Source organism: Stigmatopora nigra, chromosome 11 (genome assembly GCF_051989575.1).
Source record: "Stigmatopora nigra isolate UIUO_SnigA chromosome 11, RoL_Snig_1.1, whole genome shotgun sequence".
Lineage (NCBI taxonomy): Eukaryota > Metazoa > Chordata > Actinopteri > Syngnathiformes > Syngnathidae > Stigmatopora > Stigmatopora nigra.
In genome coordinates this window covers 10,919,843-10,937,726 of record NC_135518.1, presented here as the reverse complement: position 1 = coordinate 10,937,726, position 17,884 = coordinate 10,919,843, and the positions used below count along the sequence as shown (strand labels likewise).

The 17,884-nt window shown below is 43.2% G+C and overlaps 4 protein-coding genes across 9 annotated transcripts in view; 1 reads left to right on the top strand and 3 right to left on the bottom strand.

The window, feature by feature from the left end:
• Window positions 1–417: 417 nt before the first annotated feature.
• ndp (norrin cystine knot growth factor NDP) lies at window positions 418–2,037 on the bottom strand. The gene is made up of 2 exons (XM_077728462.1): window positions 1,827–2,037; window positions 418–663 (listed from the first exon to the last, which is right to left on the bottom strand). The coding sequence occupies exons 1-2, from the start codon at window positions 2,034–2,036 to the stop codon at window positions 439–441; spliced, it is 435 nt and encodes a 144-aa protein (XP_077584588.1). The 5' UTR covers window position 2,037; the 3' UTR covers window positions 418–438.
• Window positions 2,038–6,718: 4,681 nt separating this feature from the next.
• Window positions 6,719–13,006, bottom strand: efhc2 (EF-hand domain (C-terminal) containing 2). Its single transcript, XM_077728604.1, has 15 exons — window positions 12,962–13,006; window positions 12,420–12,605; window positions 12,192–12,342; window positions 11,892–12,115; window positions 11,557–11,808; window positions 10,358–10,465; window positions 10,138–10,276; window positions 9,692–9,857; window positions 9,385–9,527; window positions 9,109–9,305; window positions 8,902–9,035; window positions 8,641–8,835; window positions 7,399–7,491; window positions 7,066–7,165; window positions 6,719–6,844 (listed from the first exon to the last, which is right to left on the bottom strand). Exons 1-15 carry the CDS (start codon window positions 13,001–13,003, stop codon window positions 6,719–6,721), a joined length of 2,256 nt encoding a protein of 751 aa, XP_077584730.1. The 5' UTR covers window positions 13,004–13,006.
• Window positions 13,007–13,208: 202 nt separating this feature from the next.
• fundc1 (FUN14 domain containing 1) lies at window positions 13,209–15,847 on the bottom strand. The gene is made up of 5 exons (XM_077728043.1): window positions 15,364–15,847; window positions 14,788–14,941; window positions 14,317–14,392; window positions 14,109–14,237; window positions 13,209–13,805 (listed from the first exon to the last, which is right to left on the bottom strand). Exons 1-5 carry the CDS (start codon window positions 15,380–15,382, stop codon window positions 13,728–13,730), a joined length of 456 nt encoding a protein of 151 aa, XP_077584169.1. The 5' UTR covers window positions 15,383–15,847; the 3' UTR covers window positions 13,209–13,727.
• A 256-nt stretch (window positions 15,848–16,103) lies between these two features.
• kdm6a (lysine (K)-specific demethylase 6A) overlaps window positions 16,104–17,884 on the top strand; it is a 30,602-nt gene continuing 28,821 nt past the window's right edge. For 5 of the 6 annotated variants that reach the window (XR_013327847.1, XM_077728035.1, XM_077728033.1 and 2 more), the window contains exons 1-2: window positions 16,104–16,632; window positions 16,784–16,847. Coding sequence is in view for 5 of the 6 variants with exons in the window: in XM_077728035.1 (XP_077584161.1) it covers window positions 16,445–16,632; window positions 16,784–16,847 (252 nt within the window). In the remaining variant the exon portion in view is untranslated. The remainder of the gene's footprint in view (window positions 16,633–16,783; window positions 16,848–17,884) is intronic. The other variant, XM_077728034.1, reaches the window with a different exon arrangement.

Below are 17,884 nucleotides of genomic sequence, written 5' to 3'. Positions count from 1 at the left end.
CCAAAATGCAATATCATCGAACATGGACTGAAAGGACTAATAAAGACAATCCAACAGTTTAACAACACACTATTTTAATATCTTAGTCAGGGAGGAAAGCCAGGAATGGGACAAGAGAGAGATATAGTTATAATATATTCTTCAAAGTGGATTAGCGAGAAGAGCGCGAGGGAAGGTTGGAGTTCCTTCCGAGTGACACAATACAAAACGCTAGTATAAATCCGGCGTGATATTACGGGAACCTCAGATTCAAATAGACGACATTTAGCCAGCGCCTCAGGCGGTCCGTTAAGAGTCCAAAACTGGCCGGCCGACTTTTAGCGTTTCCCCTTTTTGTCCGTCACCTGACATCTTTGGTGATGACGTCGCAACCGGAATGAAATCATGGTGTCGAGTACAGTATGGAAAAGCTGTAGATTAGGGGCAAAGAGAAACCTGTTAGCTGCACTCTACACAGTGGCAGGCCAAGATGTAGCGGTAGGTGGCCGTGATGCGGGTGCCGCCGGCGCAGCGCAGGCGCACGGCCTTGAGTTTGGAGGTGTGCGGGCGGCAGCAGGAGCAAGTGTTCCTGAAGGGCTGCTTGAGAACCGAGCTGAAGGAGACCAGCGGGTCGGAACGCGTGCTTTGGCCACAGTGGCCTTCGCAGCGTGCCAGCAACACCATCTGCCAGTGAGCAGAACACACACAGAAGTTGGACAGTTGGAGGAAAAATGGCCTTTTTGGGACAACAAATGAGAAATCCTCTCCCTCACGCTTGGGAGCGCTAATACCGACCGATAAAGTACTTCAATGACGCTGCCAAGACGATGATAGTCCAATTTGACCATTTGAAGTAGGAGGCCCGGCGTTTCCAATTCAAATGCAAGTGCCACCATTGAAGGCCACTGGGTGGATTGCAAATAAAAACTATTTAAGACTTTATTTTTCATTTTCTTAATTGTAATTAATATATTTTTTTTAATTTTGATGAATATTGCCCCTAGAGGCCCTCTTTAATGCCAATGAGGTCAAAGGTCAATTCATGTTTCTGCTATCAATTGAAGAGTTTATCACTAATAGATATCCAATCCAATTGTAGTGCGAGATATCAACATTTGTTTTCTTAGCTCATTGGCTCCTGTTGATAGGCGTCAACAACCAATCCATGTGAAGTTGGGATGGGTGGCGACTAATGATTCACTGCCATTGCTCTTTTTTCTAGTCTTGTCAAAGACTGCCAATGAGTTAATCTGTCAACCATGATAGCGATGACTTTAGATTCATAAGGTTGTCTTTTTTGTTGTTGTTTTTTTTTTTTTTAACAAGCATATTGCATTGGCAGGAATCGGTATCAGGTATCGGCCGACGCAGTAGTAATAAAGCTCCGAGTCTGTGCTGTCATTTGAGCCAAAGCCCAGCGGGCAGGCGCCCGATTTCCAGCATGAGAACTGCATTGTGTTTGACCGCATTCCATTGGCCTCCCTAAACAGACTCCTGTGTCATGTTTGTCTGTCAGCTGCTATGTGTCACCCCCCTTGTCCGTCCGCCCGTCCGTCTGGGACACACCGACAAACGGGCCAGGCTCGTTGTCGCCACATTAAGACCGGGCGTCTGAAGCTCAGGCTGTTAAAGAGAAACCATTCTTATTTTTTGCTTCCTCGTTCCAATGACCACGCCTGGCTTTATTTTTCTTGTAATATTAATTTAAATGGATTGGACATCAACTCGTGATAAACTAAGGTGGCCAGAGAAAAAAACTATTCTTTTTTTCACCCCCTTGGTACCTATTGGTGACTGGCAGGCTCCCACTTCAAATAGATTGGACGCAAAGAAACAGTTTGTCCTACCTTAGAGTTGCACTTGTAAATCGGGTGGCTGATGGTCTCCACAAAGTGATGCCTCATGCAGCGCTGCAAGTCCGAATTGCTCACGTAGGAGAAGCGTGCACGCTCCCCGGCCTTGCGGTTGGCGGCCGATTGCGCCGAGCCTAACAGGGGGCAGCACATCAGGACGAGCAGAAGGCCAGAAGGCGGGACGGCGCTGACGGAAGCTCTCATGGTCGGGCCGTCCTCGGGAACAGGGTCCTCACGAGTAGTGGCTTTTTTTCGACTTTGTCCCAGAGAAGTTTTCAGTTGGACTTCTGGATCTCACTTTGTTTACTTCTCGTATGGTGGAGCCTCAAATGCAGCGCGCCATGGAGCCCAACTCGGATTGGGGCTTGCTTCGTCAAGCCTCTCCATCGCCCTCGTCCGCCGCAGCCTGTTTTCAAAACAAAAACGTTAATGTGTATTGAGTACTTTTTTTGCATCACTTTTCTGTAACAAAAACAACAACATGGAATATGATTATATTTACACGTTTTACCCAGTTCCTTTAAAAATCAAGCACACTAATGTTGAATAGCTATGTATTATTTTTCGGTATTAGCATGTGCATGAATAATGCAATGCGGTGAGCAGTTTTGCCACTCCAACAGTTTCTTCCCAATAATCTGAAAATAAGGGAAGCATATTATCTCGTCATTTTGATTGAACTAAGTGTGTTTAACATGATAATTGGCTGGCAAAAATCTTTCCCATCTGGCAACCCTCCCCTTAAGGCTCACATTCATGTTTTTTTATGGTGGAGAAACCTAAACCATGCACTTTGCACACCACGGGAAGGATTTTTTTCATTAAAGTCAATTTCTCACCACTATTATGAACCACTACGAGTAAAGCAGCATATTTTCACATTATTATTTACTTAGCTTCTATTTCCTAGCTGGCCATTTTACAGTCCTCCAGACAATAGTTTTAAGAGCTACAGTTCATTCGGTTGAGGCTGCTGTGATAATAGGCAATGTGTTAAGAATTAAAAAGTGTACGTCTCAGGTCGAGGGTACATAATGGCGGAGGTTGTGCGAAAAAATCACGGCCAGTGATTTTAGAATAATAAAAGAGCCTAATTTAACTAATGCTATTTTTGTTTTCTACATGTAAAACTACATTTAGTGCCTGGAATTTTCATTATTTTGTTTTACATTGTCCGAAACATGCTCTAATCATCTATTTTCAGAGTGTAAATTAAAGTTAAGCCCACTGGAAATTTCCTACTCGGCTTGATTTGACCCCGGGTGCCCACCCAGAGTGCATAGCTTATATGCCCGATGGGCGTAAAGTTCTCATTAAGACGACAGATGCAGAGAGAAGTGGAGATCAAACGGTGCTCTGACTAACACTGGGCGACCTCTGCTTGTCTGTTGACCGTCGTAATTGGACTCATTTTAGCATTGTCAAATAACTACGTCATTTTAAAAAACGCGAGCCAGGTTGGAGGTGTCAAGGCTGAAGGCGGTGATTCGCCTTGGCTGGAATCAACCTTACGGCTCGGGTTCAAACATCCACTTAAGAGACCGCACGACGATTCTGTTACCCCAAAAGCGGACGGCTTAAGTCAAAAACAGTTGAAACTGCAAGATTTCAGCCGCAAGGTGTTGTTAAGCTTTCACGTAAAGTTGCTGGAAAGGGAAAAACGATGAAAATCACAGCAGGGAGCGTCCATAAAAAAAAAACGCTCTGCCATTCAGTTGCCAGACGCTCAAGTTCTCGCACTCTGTTTAACATGATACGTTAAGTACATTTACACAGGCGGGAAAAGTACACAAGAACTTGATCATGTACCACAATCGTTTTAAAAAAAAAACCTTTAGGAGCAAGAAACCTAGTAGGTAGGGGCCTGGAAAACCACAAGACCACTGCAAACTCTGAAATGATCGCATCAGACAAAAAGTGGAACAAAATGGTCTTACCCAGGGGTGACCAGAACCAAAAAAATGGCCGGGTCACTCCTGAGTATCCAACTAGTGGTCTTTGATGACATATGGTGTAATATGAGTGCCTAATATGTATCCGGGGGTCCTAAAAAGTCATCCCAAAAGAGCGAGCGCACTTCTCAGCCGGGCGATAAACCTTAGCGAAGATCTGAGTGGCCATCCGTCAGCATCCCAACAATGCGCGGGGCAAAAAAACTTGCTCCTTGACATGTGCGGCTTTGTAAATGTGACAACACAAAAGCCATAAGTTAAGAGGGCCAAGGGTATTTTTACACGCACCCCCGCTGTGTGGAACTCACATTATGTGTGTTTGTGTGTCTTAACGGGACGTCATGGTGTCACATTTAGATATGTTATGTCTGTGTTACACTTGGCTTTTGTTGCTGTTTTATTTTATTATTATTATTTTTATTTATGGTGCCTTTTTTACCTAATACAACACAAAAATACAGAAAATTCACCCTCTTACTTTTGTTACAGACTGAACATTTTGACCTATTTTTAATTTTAATTTTCTTCTTTCAAGACACCGTTTTGTAGCCAAATTTGAGGCAGCCACTTGATTTCTCTAAAACAAGTAAAACCTCCAATCAGATATTTTTTTCTCCTGTTAAGGAAATGAGGAAAATCATTATTATTATGGGTGGGAGAGTGCATCTTGGCCAGAGGAAGAACAATTTTTATATTTAACTGGCGTTAACGTCACTAGATGTCCAATGCGTTTGAAGTGGTAGGGACGTCTAGTAAGGATAATCTCTTTTCTAAGGACACCATCTCCCCTGCTGTGGCAAATGTCCCCCATTTACGTCATGATGTTCTCTTCACCTCACTCCATTGTTTCACTGGCTTTTAATAAACTAAAGGGCAGATTCCTGGCTGGAATGGGGCGGCGGGCGGGCGGGCGGGGGGATTGCACCCACCCGTAGACCTGTCCTACACACACACAAATGCACACCCACACTGGGTTTGGCATGTGGGGTGCCAAGCTCCTCAACTGTCTACTGACGCCAGCTTGGACCGAAGTCTTTCTCGGCACGCTCACCTCCCAAAAACGAAGCTGCTCACTAAATATAAAACCCCCTCCATCCACCCAGTCTAAAAAAGACAAATGACCGGCACCCCTGTGTTCTAAGCTTTTGTTAGCTCAGCGCTTTTTTTGTAAAAGGTAACATATCATTGGATGAAACAGTTTCAGTATACTTTTGTTGTTGTTTTTTTTCACTGTTGCCTATACTGATAATGATGTCAGTATCGGTAGTGATATGGCACGGATATGACATCATCCCTATTAGGAAACACTAAAAAACCCAAAAGATGCTGACATTGCACTTGAATAATGATCACTTAATGCCTGCCTTCCCAGTTGAAATGGATTTGAGGCCTACAATTGTCAATGGCAGTGAACCAGTGGAATCCAATCCTTATAAGAATATTGCAATTTTTAAAAATATTTTTACGTCACTTAGTTAGTAGTTTGAAAAAGGTCGAGACTGGGAGGGCTACCACATTTGGATGCCCCTTCCTTTCCAACATATTGGATCACAATACATTTTTAAAGCCCACAAGGACGCAACAAACCATCCAAAATAGCAGCATAAAAGACAAATTTGAATAAAATGGACACAAATCTTACCTTTCCAGGAGTCTGGTTATCCCGTCCATGCAAGACTGGAATTGGTGTTCCCCCTACTTGTGTGCCTCTCCACTTGTCTCCCTCTCTTTCGCACTTTCTCCCCTCATCGATCTGGCTCCGCCCCCTCACGGCTCACTCCCGAAAGAAGGCAACCACGTCAGCCTGGGCTAGGGGGACGTTGATCCCTCAAAAGCCACCAGGCTTGGTTTTGCAGGGGTCTTTGGGCGAAAAACTCCCCGGGGTAACAACGGATTGGTGGTCTAGGGCCGTCAATGGCACTGAAAGATGAGCATCAACAGACAGTGAAAGGAAACTAGACATTTATTGTTGTCAATGGTAGGCAAAAAGTTAAGAAAGTGAAAGATCCACCATTGAATTTTTTTTGCCGGTTTCAACTATGCAGAGGCCAACCACTCATGCCAAATCCAACTTTGCCTTGCTCACCCTACAATCGCCCTCTCACTGAGCTCCCAAATGGGAATTCCAATCTGTTAGGAGGGAGAGAACAACATTTTCTTTTTTTACGAGGTCGGGGTTATAAAAGTGTTAGGTTTATTTAGAAACAACTGCTTCTTCAGCAGGTGGGGGGTGGGTGAAGGGGGACAGGAGAAGGATTTCAGTAGCGAAAAGCCGGGGGATTACCGTCTACTTAATGAAGTGTATTTGACAACATGCATTCTGGAATGATGCCTCGAGAACATGCAAATGTAATGAGCTCATCCGTTACCCTCCCGTGGCGCCATGTGACGAGAGACACCCTAAAGGAGACTTTCAAGCCAGACAAAAGATGATAAATGTTGGCAATGAAGGACACTTAACGGCCCTCGCAGCGCATTTTCTCGGCGCATCCCAGAAAAGAAAGTTTGGCACCCAGAGGTGCGTCGGAAGGAATCCAGAAGATGAAGAAGAAGAAAGCAAGGCCAGACTCATAAGTCACATCGTCACAATGCAAATGTCCTCACGCTGAATTGTTTTAAAAAAGTTGCCCAAAAGCAGTAAAAGCTCAACAAATGCACACCCAATCTAAAACTACAAGAATATATTATATTATAAATGTCCACTACACCGCTCAACTATATCCTATGATACAACTATTAACTATCAAAAGTATACTACTTCTAAATGGGTTTTTTGGGGGAAACAATCCATCTAAAAATGTTGTCTTCCTCACAGATTAGGAGAATATTCCACTGCAAGATTCCTGTAAATGAATAGAAAAACACATCATTCTTCGCCCTTCCCAGGTAGAAATGACTTGGACGTTATATGGTGTCAATGGTAGTCAATGAGAATTACTTGGTGGGTTCCTCTACGTCCTGGTCGACCAGATCGGGACCGATGGGGAACGCTTCCTGAACTAGAGATGAGTAATTGATGTTTTTCACTCCGCTGGCTTCATGACGGAGCTTCACGTCGAACTGGAAATGATATCAAAACATAAAAGTGAGGAAAAAAAATTCTGTATCTTCTTTAACCTTTCCTGACTTTTTTTTGTTTTTTTTATGCCTATTGTAAAGTGCTGATGATTAGAAGGGCCTGATTAAAGTCAGGATAGTATCTAAAAATGAGACTTTCATTAGAAAATAATGAAAGAAGGATGAAATCTATTTTTTGCTTAGGTTAATAGACATTTATTTACCTTTATTGTGTCATCAGGTAAGACAGGGGGAGCGGGATGTTCCAGCCAATTGATGCCAGCCAGGAAGGCATGATGGTCTATCTGCTCTCCATCTGCAAATCTGTCCATCACATGTGCCAGTGCATTGTTAGGTATCGAGAACTGGATCTATTCTGGAACTTTTGGGGGCGTTTTTTTGTTTGTTTTGGATGCTGCAATTTTTGCAAGCAATCCAGAATTTGACAAATGTGTGTAAATATTGTTCAATTATTGGGCAAAACAGTCGACATTTTGCCTTTGGTTAGGACCAAACAGGGCAAGTGTGAATGCGCTTTTAATAAAGAAGAGTCCTACTTCTCCAGCAGACACGTGAGCAAGTTGTCAGACAGGGGAAGCTGGAAGGTTCTGCAAATGGCCGTCGCTTCTTTCATGGACGTGTGGCCCGTTCTGGACAAGCAAAGAAACAACCTCATCATACTTTTACAAACAACAACCCCAAATGAAATTCACTAAATACCTCCATAAAATTTCTGGTCAACATAACATACATAACGTTGATTCTGTGATTTAATGACTTTTTTCTCCTCATATGATTTAAAATCCCCCCAAATGACCCCCAAGGTAGTTTTGTGTTGATACAGACCTTACGTCGCCAGAGCAAAACCAAAAAATGTGTCTTTTTATGTACTAAACACTGCCTTTTTAACTAAGAGCGGAATGAAAAACAGCTAAATTTGCCAAAAAAGCAAAAATGCATCTACCAGAAAATCTGACATTGGTCTGAATGCAAATTTTTGGGAGAAAAAAAATGCAAGTCCATCTGGTTCCAATGCTCTCCTCCCAAACCGGAACGAATGCGTGCTCAGAGATTTGGGAGCCGTTGACCGCACAATTGATGCCTTGTTGTGACGCCTGCATTTCGTACGTGTGCGCACGTGCTTGTTCATCCGCGATCTTCATATTGGCGCCATTTGGGAAAGAAATGGCGGAGCGCTCACCGAGGACTCGCAAATCAGCGTCCGTCTGTCTGCGCGCTCCGTCGGAAGACTCGGGCCGGGCCAAGTGGCGGGCGGGCGGTCGGGCGGGTGGACGGACGCGTCGCCGACGCATCCCAAACACGTGGCTGAGTTACAGCCCTGAGAATCCAGGGGAGTTGACCATTTGGCATGCGTGAAAACATCTCCACCGTGACGCGGGAGTCGAAACTAGCGTCGGCCGGACATTGAAGAATTGCCGCTTAGCCTTTGATTAACGACGTCTTGAAGCAATTGAGGCAAAATGGAGCGTAAAACTTGGCCGAGATGTTGACTAGTGATGAACTAATTGGTGGGAGGATGCACCTTGGCCAGTGGAAGATAACATTTTAAGTCATTGGCTCCCATTTTAAATGGATTGGACTTCAATAAGTGATAAGAACATTGGTGGGTTAGTGCATCTTGGCCAGAGGAAGAACTTTTTTGAACTCAAGTTTCAATTGGATTGGATATTTACGAGTGATAAAGTGGTTGGCTGGAGAGAGGCTGCAGTATTTGTATTGATGTTTTCATAACTTGTTTGTTGCCTAATGAATATATGTATAAGATATAAACTTCTTACTTGCTGAGGTCGCGTTGCTCAAAAACTCGGGCCATGTCAGGGAGCTGGTCAAAGTCCTTCTTCTTCAGGACATTCTGGGCCACAGCCAGCATCGAGCCCAAGTCAGCTTCAGCCTGTTGCCGCTCGGCGAAATATCGGCCCAGGACCAAAATCTCGTGCTCGCTTAGGCCACACTCTGATCCCATCAGCAAACCCCTAGACAAGCACAGAAATAATAACAGTTACGTTCTTTCTGTATGAACATTTTGACTAAACTTGTACCTGAATGACTCAAAGGGGACAAAACCAGTGTTGGTTGGATCACTGAGAGTCAGAACGTTCCTGATCTCACGTCGCTTCATCTCCGGAATCAATCGGAGTTTCCCCAGGATGGCGCCGATGTTAGCTTTTGGGAACTTTGACATTGACACAAAAAAAACGTGTTTGCAAATTGACTACACCGCAATAGAACGGTTGCCCCGCAAAAACCTGCTCGGCATGTTGCTCCAAGTACTTGAATGTGTACTCGTCAGCATCCAGCAGCTCAAACAGACGATTGTTGAGACTAAGGACGGCACCCACATGCAGATCTTGGGCGGAAAAGTACTCGGAGGGCTCGCTCTTGAATAACTCCTGGCCCGGCTTCTTGACCCGACCCCGAGCTAGAAACATCCCGCCGAGCACACCTGAAGGTCCAAGAAAGTGCTCAGTTCAAAATTCTTTGATTTATCTAAAGGGAAATTGAATGCCTGGTTAAAAGCTCACCCGAGTTCTTCTGCGTGCGCTCAAAGACGCTGATGGAGTCGTCGCTCAGATAGAAAGACACGATAAATTCCCTGTCGTTGTCCACTTGACTGGTGGTCACCATTTTAGCGTAGAACTTGAGCACATTGCTCTCTAGGCCACATCTGTGGGCCCATAACAAATCCTATTCATTCATCTCGTTCTCTGGCTAAAATGCACCCTACAACAATGATTTTATCCCTATTAGTATAGAATTGTTTACCTAGTTACCACTTCAATTAAAAATGAATTCGATCAATAGCCAGTAATTTAATATGAATTCACTAACTTGTCATATTCCATGAACTTGTGGAGGTTTTTCTGTGGAGGTTTGGGCAGCAGACGCTGGCAGGAGCTTAGAGAGTCCTCCTCTGAACCAAAGCCGTTATAAGGAGGCACGAGCCTGGGGGGCTTGGGGGCTTTGGGGGTCTTGTAATGCACTGTCTCAAATGCCTCTGGGGGGAGAAAAAGAAGAAAATAAGACCAGAAAATAGACTCACATGATGTAAAAATGTACCTAAAACTACTACTTTGTGCAATTTGCAGGCAACCAATTCAAGGCTCCAGCACCCCATGACCCTGGTGAGGATAAGTATAATGTAAAATGAATGACTAGTAGAAATGCCTTCTATATGTAAACGCTTACTGCCCCTAGGTGGTCAAATGTAGATATTACAAATGATAAAAGTGTTGTGGAAAACCAATAATAAATGAAAAGTATGAATTATTGTGTACCTATGCCATACTTGGAGCGGTAGTAGTCTTTGGTAAAATCATCACAGTCAGCAATAGTCACCTTCCTGCCATACACATTAAGATGGCCTCCTACTTTTAGATCAGAATCACTGTAAAATTCTTCTTCGATGGCTCCTGTCTGCAAGAGAATATAGACAATTGATTGGTTATGAATGTGATTAGTTCATGTTGGAATATGCTGATTTGAGTGGTGAAGTACTTTGAGGCTGTCCAGTAAGAAGCGCTCTCCTTGTCTGGGGGAGGCCAGGACGTTGAGGATGGTGCGGTTGCTCACTTCTCCGGGCAGGTTCAATTGCTTAATAGAATGCTATGGAGAAATAATTGGATTATTATGAATCATATATGTATGATCTGGGATTGTGTGGTTATTTACAAAAGAGCACAGTGGTTGCAAAAAGTAGAATTTTATTTTTCAGGGTTTGTTTCATTCAATTGAATTTTTTTTTTCAGGGTTTGTTTCATTCAATTGAATTTAATTTTTTTGGTCTTTGCAGAAACATTTTTTAGCTATTGCTTTATTTATCACCAAATGTAATTTTACAGATAGAACGACTTTGTGGTTTTCCACTAGATGGCAATCGTGTGAGCACTGGGACATTTTGTCTAGAGGTGGACCATTGTCATCATTATTACCTATATTATGTTAAGGATTGGAAATCAGGATAGGACTTGGGTAAAATGTTTTCAATTGTATTTATCTGTTTGTTTTTCAAGTTTTAACTCAATGACTGTAATAGATATTTATTTATTTACTCATTTACTACCTATTTATGTCTAAAATGTATTTTCCTGTGTCTGTATTCTCACCCCCACAATGAATTTCTTGAATACGAGACAAATCTCAATTTTTTTGTTTGCATTTTGTGACAATGCTCTTCCTATTGGTAAGATAGCTTTGTTCAAGTCATCCCTGATAATAACACTTAAAAAAAAAAAGAATCCATTTGATTGCAAGACTGTGCTGGCATGGCAATGAGAATAGCAAAATGAAACGGCAGCCTCTTCATTGGCTAGCATTTTCCGCCCAACTTTTGGAGGGCTGTTGACATTTAATAACAGGCAAACAAGGTTAGTGGAGTGAGCACATGACGGAGGCCTGGCTGTCTTTCAAGTTGAATTAGGCGCTCGGCCGGTGGAGCCAAAATGCTGCAGGGGCTGCTGTCACAGCGAATGAGCTCGACTACAACCATCGGAAGAGCTCAGCCAACCAGAACGCAGGACATTGGAAGCCTTTTGTCTTGTTGTTATTGCACACATTAAAACAAGACAGAAATGCATGCCTTGAAATAAGGTTCCGACCTTTCTGTGTGGAGTTTAGATGTTCTCACCAGGCATTTGTGGGCTAGGTTCGGCTCCAGCACCCTTTCGCCCCTCCCTTAACAATACTTGAATTTGTACCTTTGGTAGTTTGCTACGACGCAGGAATTTGGACGCTGCCGATCTCCCAGAATTTGGCAAGACGACTTCCCTGATCTCCACGGTGTCGTCGGCCAAGAAGTAGTGCAGCACGAGTTCTCGTAGATCTCCGTGAACGGCCTCGGTGTCGTCCCAAAAGCAGAAGAAGCGTAGAACTTTCCGGTCGTGTTCCAAAAACTGCCTGAGAGAGTCTCGTTTCTCATATGGACGAAGTGGACTCATGCTTTTCTCCATCTGAAACGAACATAACCTTTTAAAGCGTCCAATCAACTACAGGGAAAAAACAATCGTCAATAATAATGGCAATGTGGCGTAACCTTTTCCCGAAGGCTACGGTAAGGGTCTTCTGGCACAGCAATGGGCTCATTGAGTATCACCCCACATTTAGTGAGGAAGTTTCTGGTGAACTGGTCACAGTTGGTCAATGTGAACGTATGGGAAAATAATTCCATCTGCTGGTTGAGGTTAAAGTGGAAGACATTGTAGAACTGCTCATGTCTGGGCGGCGGCAATGGAATGCGTTGGCGACGAATCAGAGTCCCTACCAACGTAAAATAAAAGGCTATGGTTATATTTTTAAAGACTAAAAATGTAGTTATGGAAGGAAATGTGGTCACCTTGAGGAATTCCACTGTTTTTGTATTCTGGTTCAACCACCTGTATGGTATCATCTTCCAGGTGGAAGTAGATTTTACATTTGCGGATTCTGTTCATCTCATTGGGAGCACCTGACACTGCTTCTTGAAAGTACGCCTCAAAACACAGTGCCTGCACCCATAAAAGGATGAGAAATGTGTCAACTGGTATTTTAAAGACAGTTGCAGAATGGGACTTGGTCTCCAAACCTGTTTGTCAAAGGCAACCCATGATGGCAAACCGCCAGTCGCTGCTTGTGGATAGACAGAAGACTTGGGTTTGATCCGTTGTCCCGGCAAGATTCCGCCCCCGATGCCCGGTTTCTCAATTCCGGTCAGCAGAACTCCGTCAGAGTAGTCGAAATGCTGAGATTTGTGGAATTTATCCTTCAGCAGCTGGTACACAAAACAGGAAGAGTTGAGTTTGCAGCAGCTTTCTCATTCTATTGAAAACATTTCCAAGGACAACATTCATTTGAAACCTGCTAAAGATGTTGAAAACTGGAGAATTTTAAGTAAAACTAAAAAGTCCAACCAAATGTGGGCACACACAAACGCACACGCACTTTATCGACTTCCACTATTTGAAATGTCAGTCACATAGATTAGAAAATCGCAATGTGCGTTTTAATACTTTTGTTAGCCTAACCTAAGCCCTAACTAAACACCCTGACACACATTAATCTCGATTTAGTAAAGGGAAACTTTAAATACAATTAGTACATACATTGAAACATATAGTATACACTTACGTGTACATTGGGAGAATTTCCTGGCAGAAATGGTGACGCCATTGCAGAAATCAGCTGTTTTTGTCGATTGTTTTACCCCTGAAAACGTGCGTCTGGCGTATCCGCCCAGTGTTGACGGTATCCATGGTTACGTCGATTACTTCACTTACTGCAGGCAATGCAGGAATTGTCTACACTTCTATCACATGTTGTGCAAGCATGTAAAAATAAAATAGCAATAACAAAACATACTAAGTAACAGAAAAAAAAATCTTCAAATGTATTTTATTTCATACAGCATCTTAATGAGCATCTTGTGATATTACACATTAACTTAAACATTTTGATGCATAAAAAAATAAATGCAGGGTAAAAGACATCCAAATCAATCAGCATGAAATTCACTTTCAATAGAATCCAATGTTATTGACCGCATGTGCTAAATAGAGCAATGTCAACATTTCACTGGTAGTAACAATAAAGCTGTAACAAAATAACAGGTTTTCCTTTTTATCACTGCATGATAATATCCAGTCTGACATTTGTGTATATATTGACATTGTCTACCATGATGAACACACTTGGACACCCCTTTAATTCAAGTGCAATAGTTTGGTTGGCCTGTTAGAACTTATGTATTCTTCCATTGTGACAGGAGGTACAGTTACTTTACATAGAGAGGAGAGAAAGGGTGCCGGAAACGTGTTGCCGGCGCATTGAAAAACATTTTCATCCTTTTTCCCAAAGCGTCAAAACATAATAGGAGTGTTGAGTCGTTCTTTCGAGTCTAGCTAGCCAGGCCAAGTAGGAAGCCCCCGACAAATCCGCTTGTGACAACAATGTTTTTCTTCACAAACTCTGTAGACTGAAAGAGACAGAAAACTTAGTATTGCATATTGGCTACAACCATATAGACAGTGGGAGTGGTTAATAACTAGGCATTCCACCGATACTAGTATCTGTAAATTATCCCAATTCACATCTGAAAGGGGCTTTAAAAAAAGGATGTCACCCTTTTTTTGTCCTGCAGCAAATGATGAAAATATGACAGCAGAGGACATTAACGACAACAGGCATCCAATCAATTGACTGGCAGTGATCCTCGATGGCAGCCAAATAGTAAACACAAAAACATTCATGTTCCAAAACGGATTTTTCTGTAACTCACCCTCTCAACTAATGTATTCAGTTCTGGAGCCGCTTTATCCGAATTCTTCTTAATCTGCTTCTTTGCTTTGTTGACATCTTTTTCTACCCTCTTCCAATCCACTTGGATGTAACCGCTATTGTTAGCTATCTATCGGGCAAAAATGTTAGAAACTGTCAATGATATGCTTAAGAAAGGCTTAATTATTAAACAATGAATGAATGAATACCTGTAGCAAGAGAAGCCCTCCTCCCACAGAAGTAGCGGCAACTTTGCCAACCTTCTGGAAGAGATAACCTGCACACCTAAGATGGATAGAAGATTAATGAACGGCGAGGGGGGTTAAAAACATCATACTAGAGGCAAATGTTAGCTTAATTTGAGGATTGGTTTGGATCCATGATCAATAGGCCCGAGGCAGGGTAAAATTATTGTCAGGCAATCACAAGCCATGCTTAAACAAACAACCCCATTCAGATTCACATTGAAACCTAATGACAATTAAGAGTACTCAATTCACCTAGCAAATATGTTTTGGGGAAAATGGAGACAACCAGAATACAAGGAGTGTGTGTTGGAATCCCTCATCAATTTTCCCCATCTTCCATGACAACCAGTGAGGCACAGTTGCAATGAGAATAGAATGACCTGGATGAATGACCATAACAGCAAATTACATAAAAATGTTTTTTCATCTTACCATCCACTAACACCTCCTATGGCTAGCTGTGTAGCCACGGAGTATTTCTCTGCTAAAGGCCCAGACGTCTTGCCAAAGAAGCGGTTCCACCATCGCTGTCTTTTGGCGTACTCAGTCAGGTCCACGACCTTGTCGTAGAGCTCCTCTTCAAGATCTACAGATTATTTCAAAAAATGGAGTTCAAAACATGCATGGGTTGAACCAGTATACGAAGGCAATACTGGGTGGGACACTCGTCCTGAAGGTTGAAGTCTTTGTGGCGTCAAATGACAACACATGGTAACGTTACCGCTACAGAGTCTTTACGCAAACTTTGGGGTGCAAATGAATTCAATATACTGAGTATTTTAATTTACGATTTAAAGTTCTGACCTCAAAGAACCCACGTAGCATCCTCACGTCATGCCATACGTACGGCTATGAAGTTAGCCAGATCGACGTGAAACCCGTACGGCAAAATCGATGGAGTGCGTTTATCAAAAGGATGGAAGATGTTTAAGCCAAAATGCAACGATTATTATTGCACCCCTACTCATAAAATGTATTATGATCTAAATGACTTGACAGCTTGCTTACCCTTGTTGTGATTCGCCATTTTGGATTTCAGTTGCCTTCAAGTCCGTTGTCACTTGGATAACTTTTGTCATGTAAAGTAGGGGGTGCCTAGTCCCAAAATTGATCAAATTTTTACGCACAACACTGCCACGCTTTTAATTATAAAAATATATTGTCAAAGAACCTTTCAAGGTTGCTTCCATACGTTGTGATTCACAAGAGCTAAAAGTCACCGAAAATGCCAAAATTCTCATTTCAAGTAAAGGGTTCAAACATTTGACGTCAGATAAAACCCGAATGAATTGTGGTTATTGTAGGCTTGGCTATTTTTGCATATCGGTTTGCTCGCTTTGTCTACGAAACGACTGTCACAAATACAAATACATCATTTGAACCATCACATAACAGTACAGTAATACTTGCACAACATTTTTGGACTGGCGTTCTGGCTCATTCTAAAGTCATTGTTAATTACGTCATCGCCTAACTGTCCGTGAATCGCAAAAACTACAAAATGGTTTCTACATCGGAAGGGACTTCCCCCTTTTTAGGCCCTAATGAACGACGTATATTTTGGCCAATTAGACACATTAATACTAGATTACGTAACCACAATAACGAGCGCGCAACCAATCGCGGGGGTTTGTGGGAATCAGGGCGGGACCATTTTCATGCCAGAACGCGCGTGTTCGTTTGCGTGCTCGCCAAACGTCAAGCGGGCACAGTCACGTGATAATGCACTCCTGCAGGTGATTGGACGCAAAGCGCGGAGGGCGTGCCGACAGCGGCGGCGTGCGTTTGCCAATGTGACACAATTACAACAACTTTGAGCCGATGGTTGGGGAAGTTTACGATATTATCAAATTACACCCCGTCGTAAAAAGCCAACGTTGCATGCACTCCATGTACACATCGGCGCCGGGAATAACGCTGTTAAAATGAGGCGGGTGGACGCTAACTTGAGGATCTCGTTTCCTTGAGGATTTTGGAAAGAAAACTACCCAACGCCCCGCGCAAAAAAAGGTGTGCAACTCTTCCGTTGCTCGTTTCGTTTGGCCGTGGTGGGGGGGCTCGATCGCCGTTGAGCTTCAAGTTGTCCACCATGAAATCGTGCGGAGTGTCGCTCGCCGCTGCCGCCGCCACCGCCGCCTCCTCTTCGGCTGCTACGCGGAGTCCGAGCGCCGCCGCTAATGACGAGGAGAAAATGGCGTCGGCAAAAGCGAGTGAAACCGAAGAGGACTTTCCGACGCTTACATCGCAAGAAAAAGAGCGATTGCTTGGAATTGACAGGTTAGAACAAGTGTGGCGTCAACTAATTTTGAAGAAAACACATATGCGCTTCGTTCCTCATGCGTGGATTTCGCGCAATTTGGAACAAGACAACACGAAGGTCCCCTCAAGTAATACGGAACCGCCTGTGTTGTGTGTCCTCTACTTGCAGTTCCCTGTTTGGATTTCACAGGCTTCAAGAAGATGGCGCCAGAACGAAGGCCTTACTGTTAAAGGTATGGCACCACAGTGCATAAGATCAGAGTCGCCTCTTTCCATTATTTCCCTCGTTTGTAGTGAACATCTCCCGAGATAAAGTGCCAGCGACCCCTCAACGCCACACGTCTAGGCTAATGTTGTTAGCAGGGATGTGCACCGTCGCGAAATTTACCCAACTTTGACACTTAGATCTCTATTTTTTTTTATCACCTCACGGTTGTTTTCTTGCATTTGAACATCAACTGCACAACTCGATCTCCATGAAAGGCCGAATACATTTATTGACACCACGCTCGATAGTGTCACACAGCCCCAAGGCAGCAGACAATGTGCAATGAGCAATGTGAATTTCCACTGTTTAGTTGCAATCGACATGAGATCGGGGCTTCAAAAGCAATAGAAACTGTTTATCTTTTATTTGAAATAATGTAACAATTAGTGCAAGCCAGAAACAAACGAGGCAAACGTAACATCGCCTGCTAATACTTTTCATGTTGTCTCATGAGAAGTCGATCAAAGCTTGCACATCAATTGCAAAATACTGAAAAAGAACGTTACTAAAAGCATTTAAACATGCATGCAACAAATAAAAATACAATTTAAAAATAGATGCAACGCTGCAAGTTGACAGCTTCGTGCGTCAGCTCAATTATGCTAACGTGTAGCCGCTACCGGTGTGTACTTTAGGACGTTCCTATCTTCGTTATGAAGACAAACGGCGTAATTTTGAAAGTATTAGCCAAAATAATGGTCGCATGATTGCAAGCAAAATGGCGGATATGAGATGAGAATAATTGGGGAGCGCTACACTAGCTAACTAGCCGCTTGTTGGGCTAATCATGTTAGCTAAAAAGACGGACGGAGAGAGAGCGAGCGATCGCTACAAAGTCGCCTTGTTTATGAGACATTACCGATAGTCTCATGAGTCAGCAATATAGTTTGAACAGCGTGCTGATGTTTTGTATAGCCCTAACCACAATGTGCATGTTAGATGGGCTTCAACATGTGGTTTGCAGTCTGCGCTGGAGGGTAAAGATGTGATGTTGATAACTTG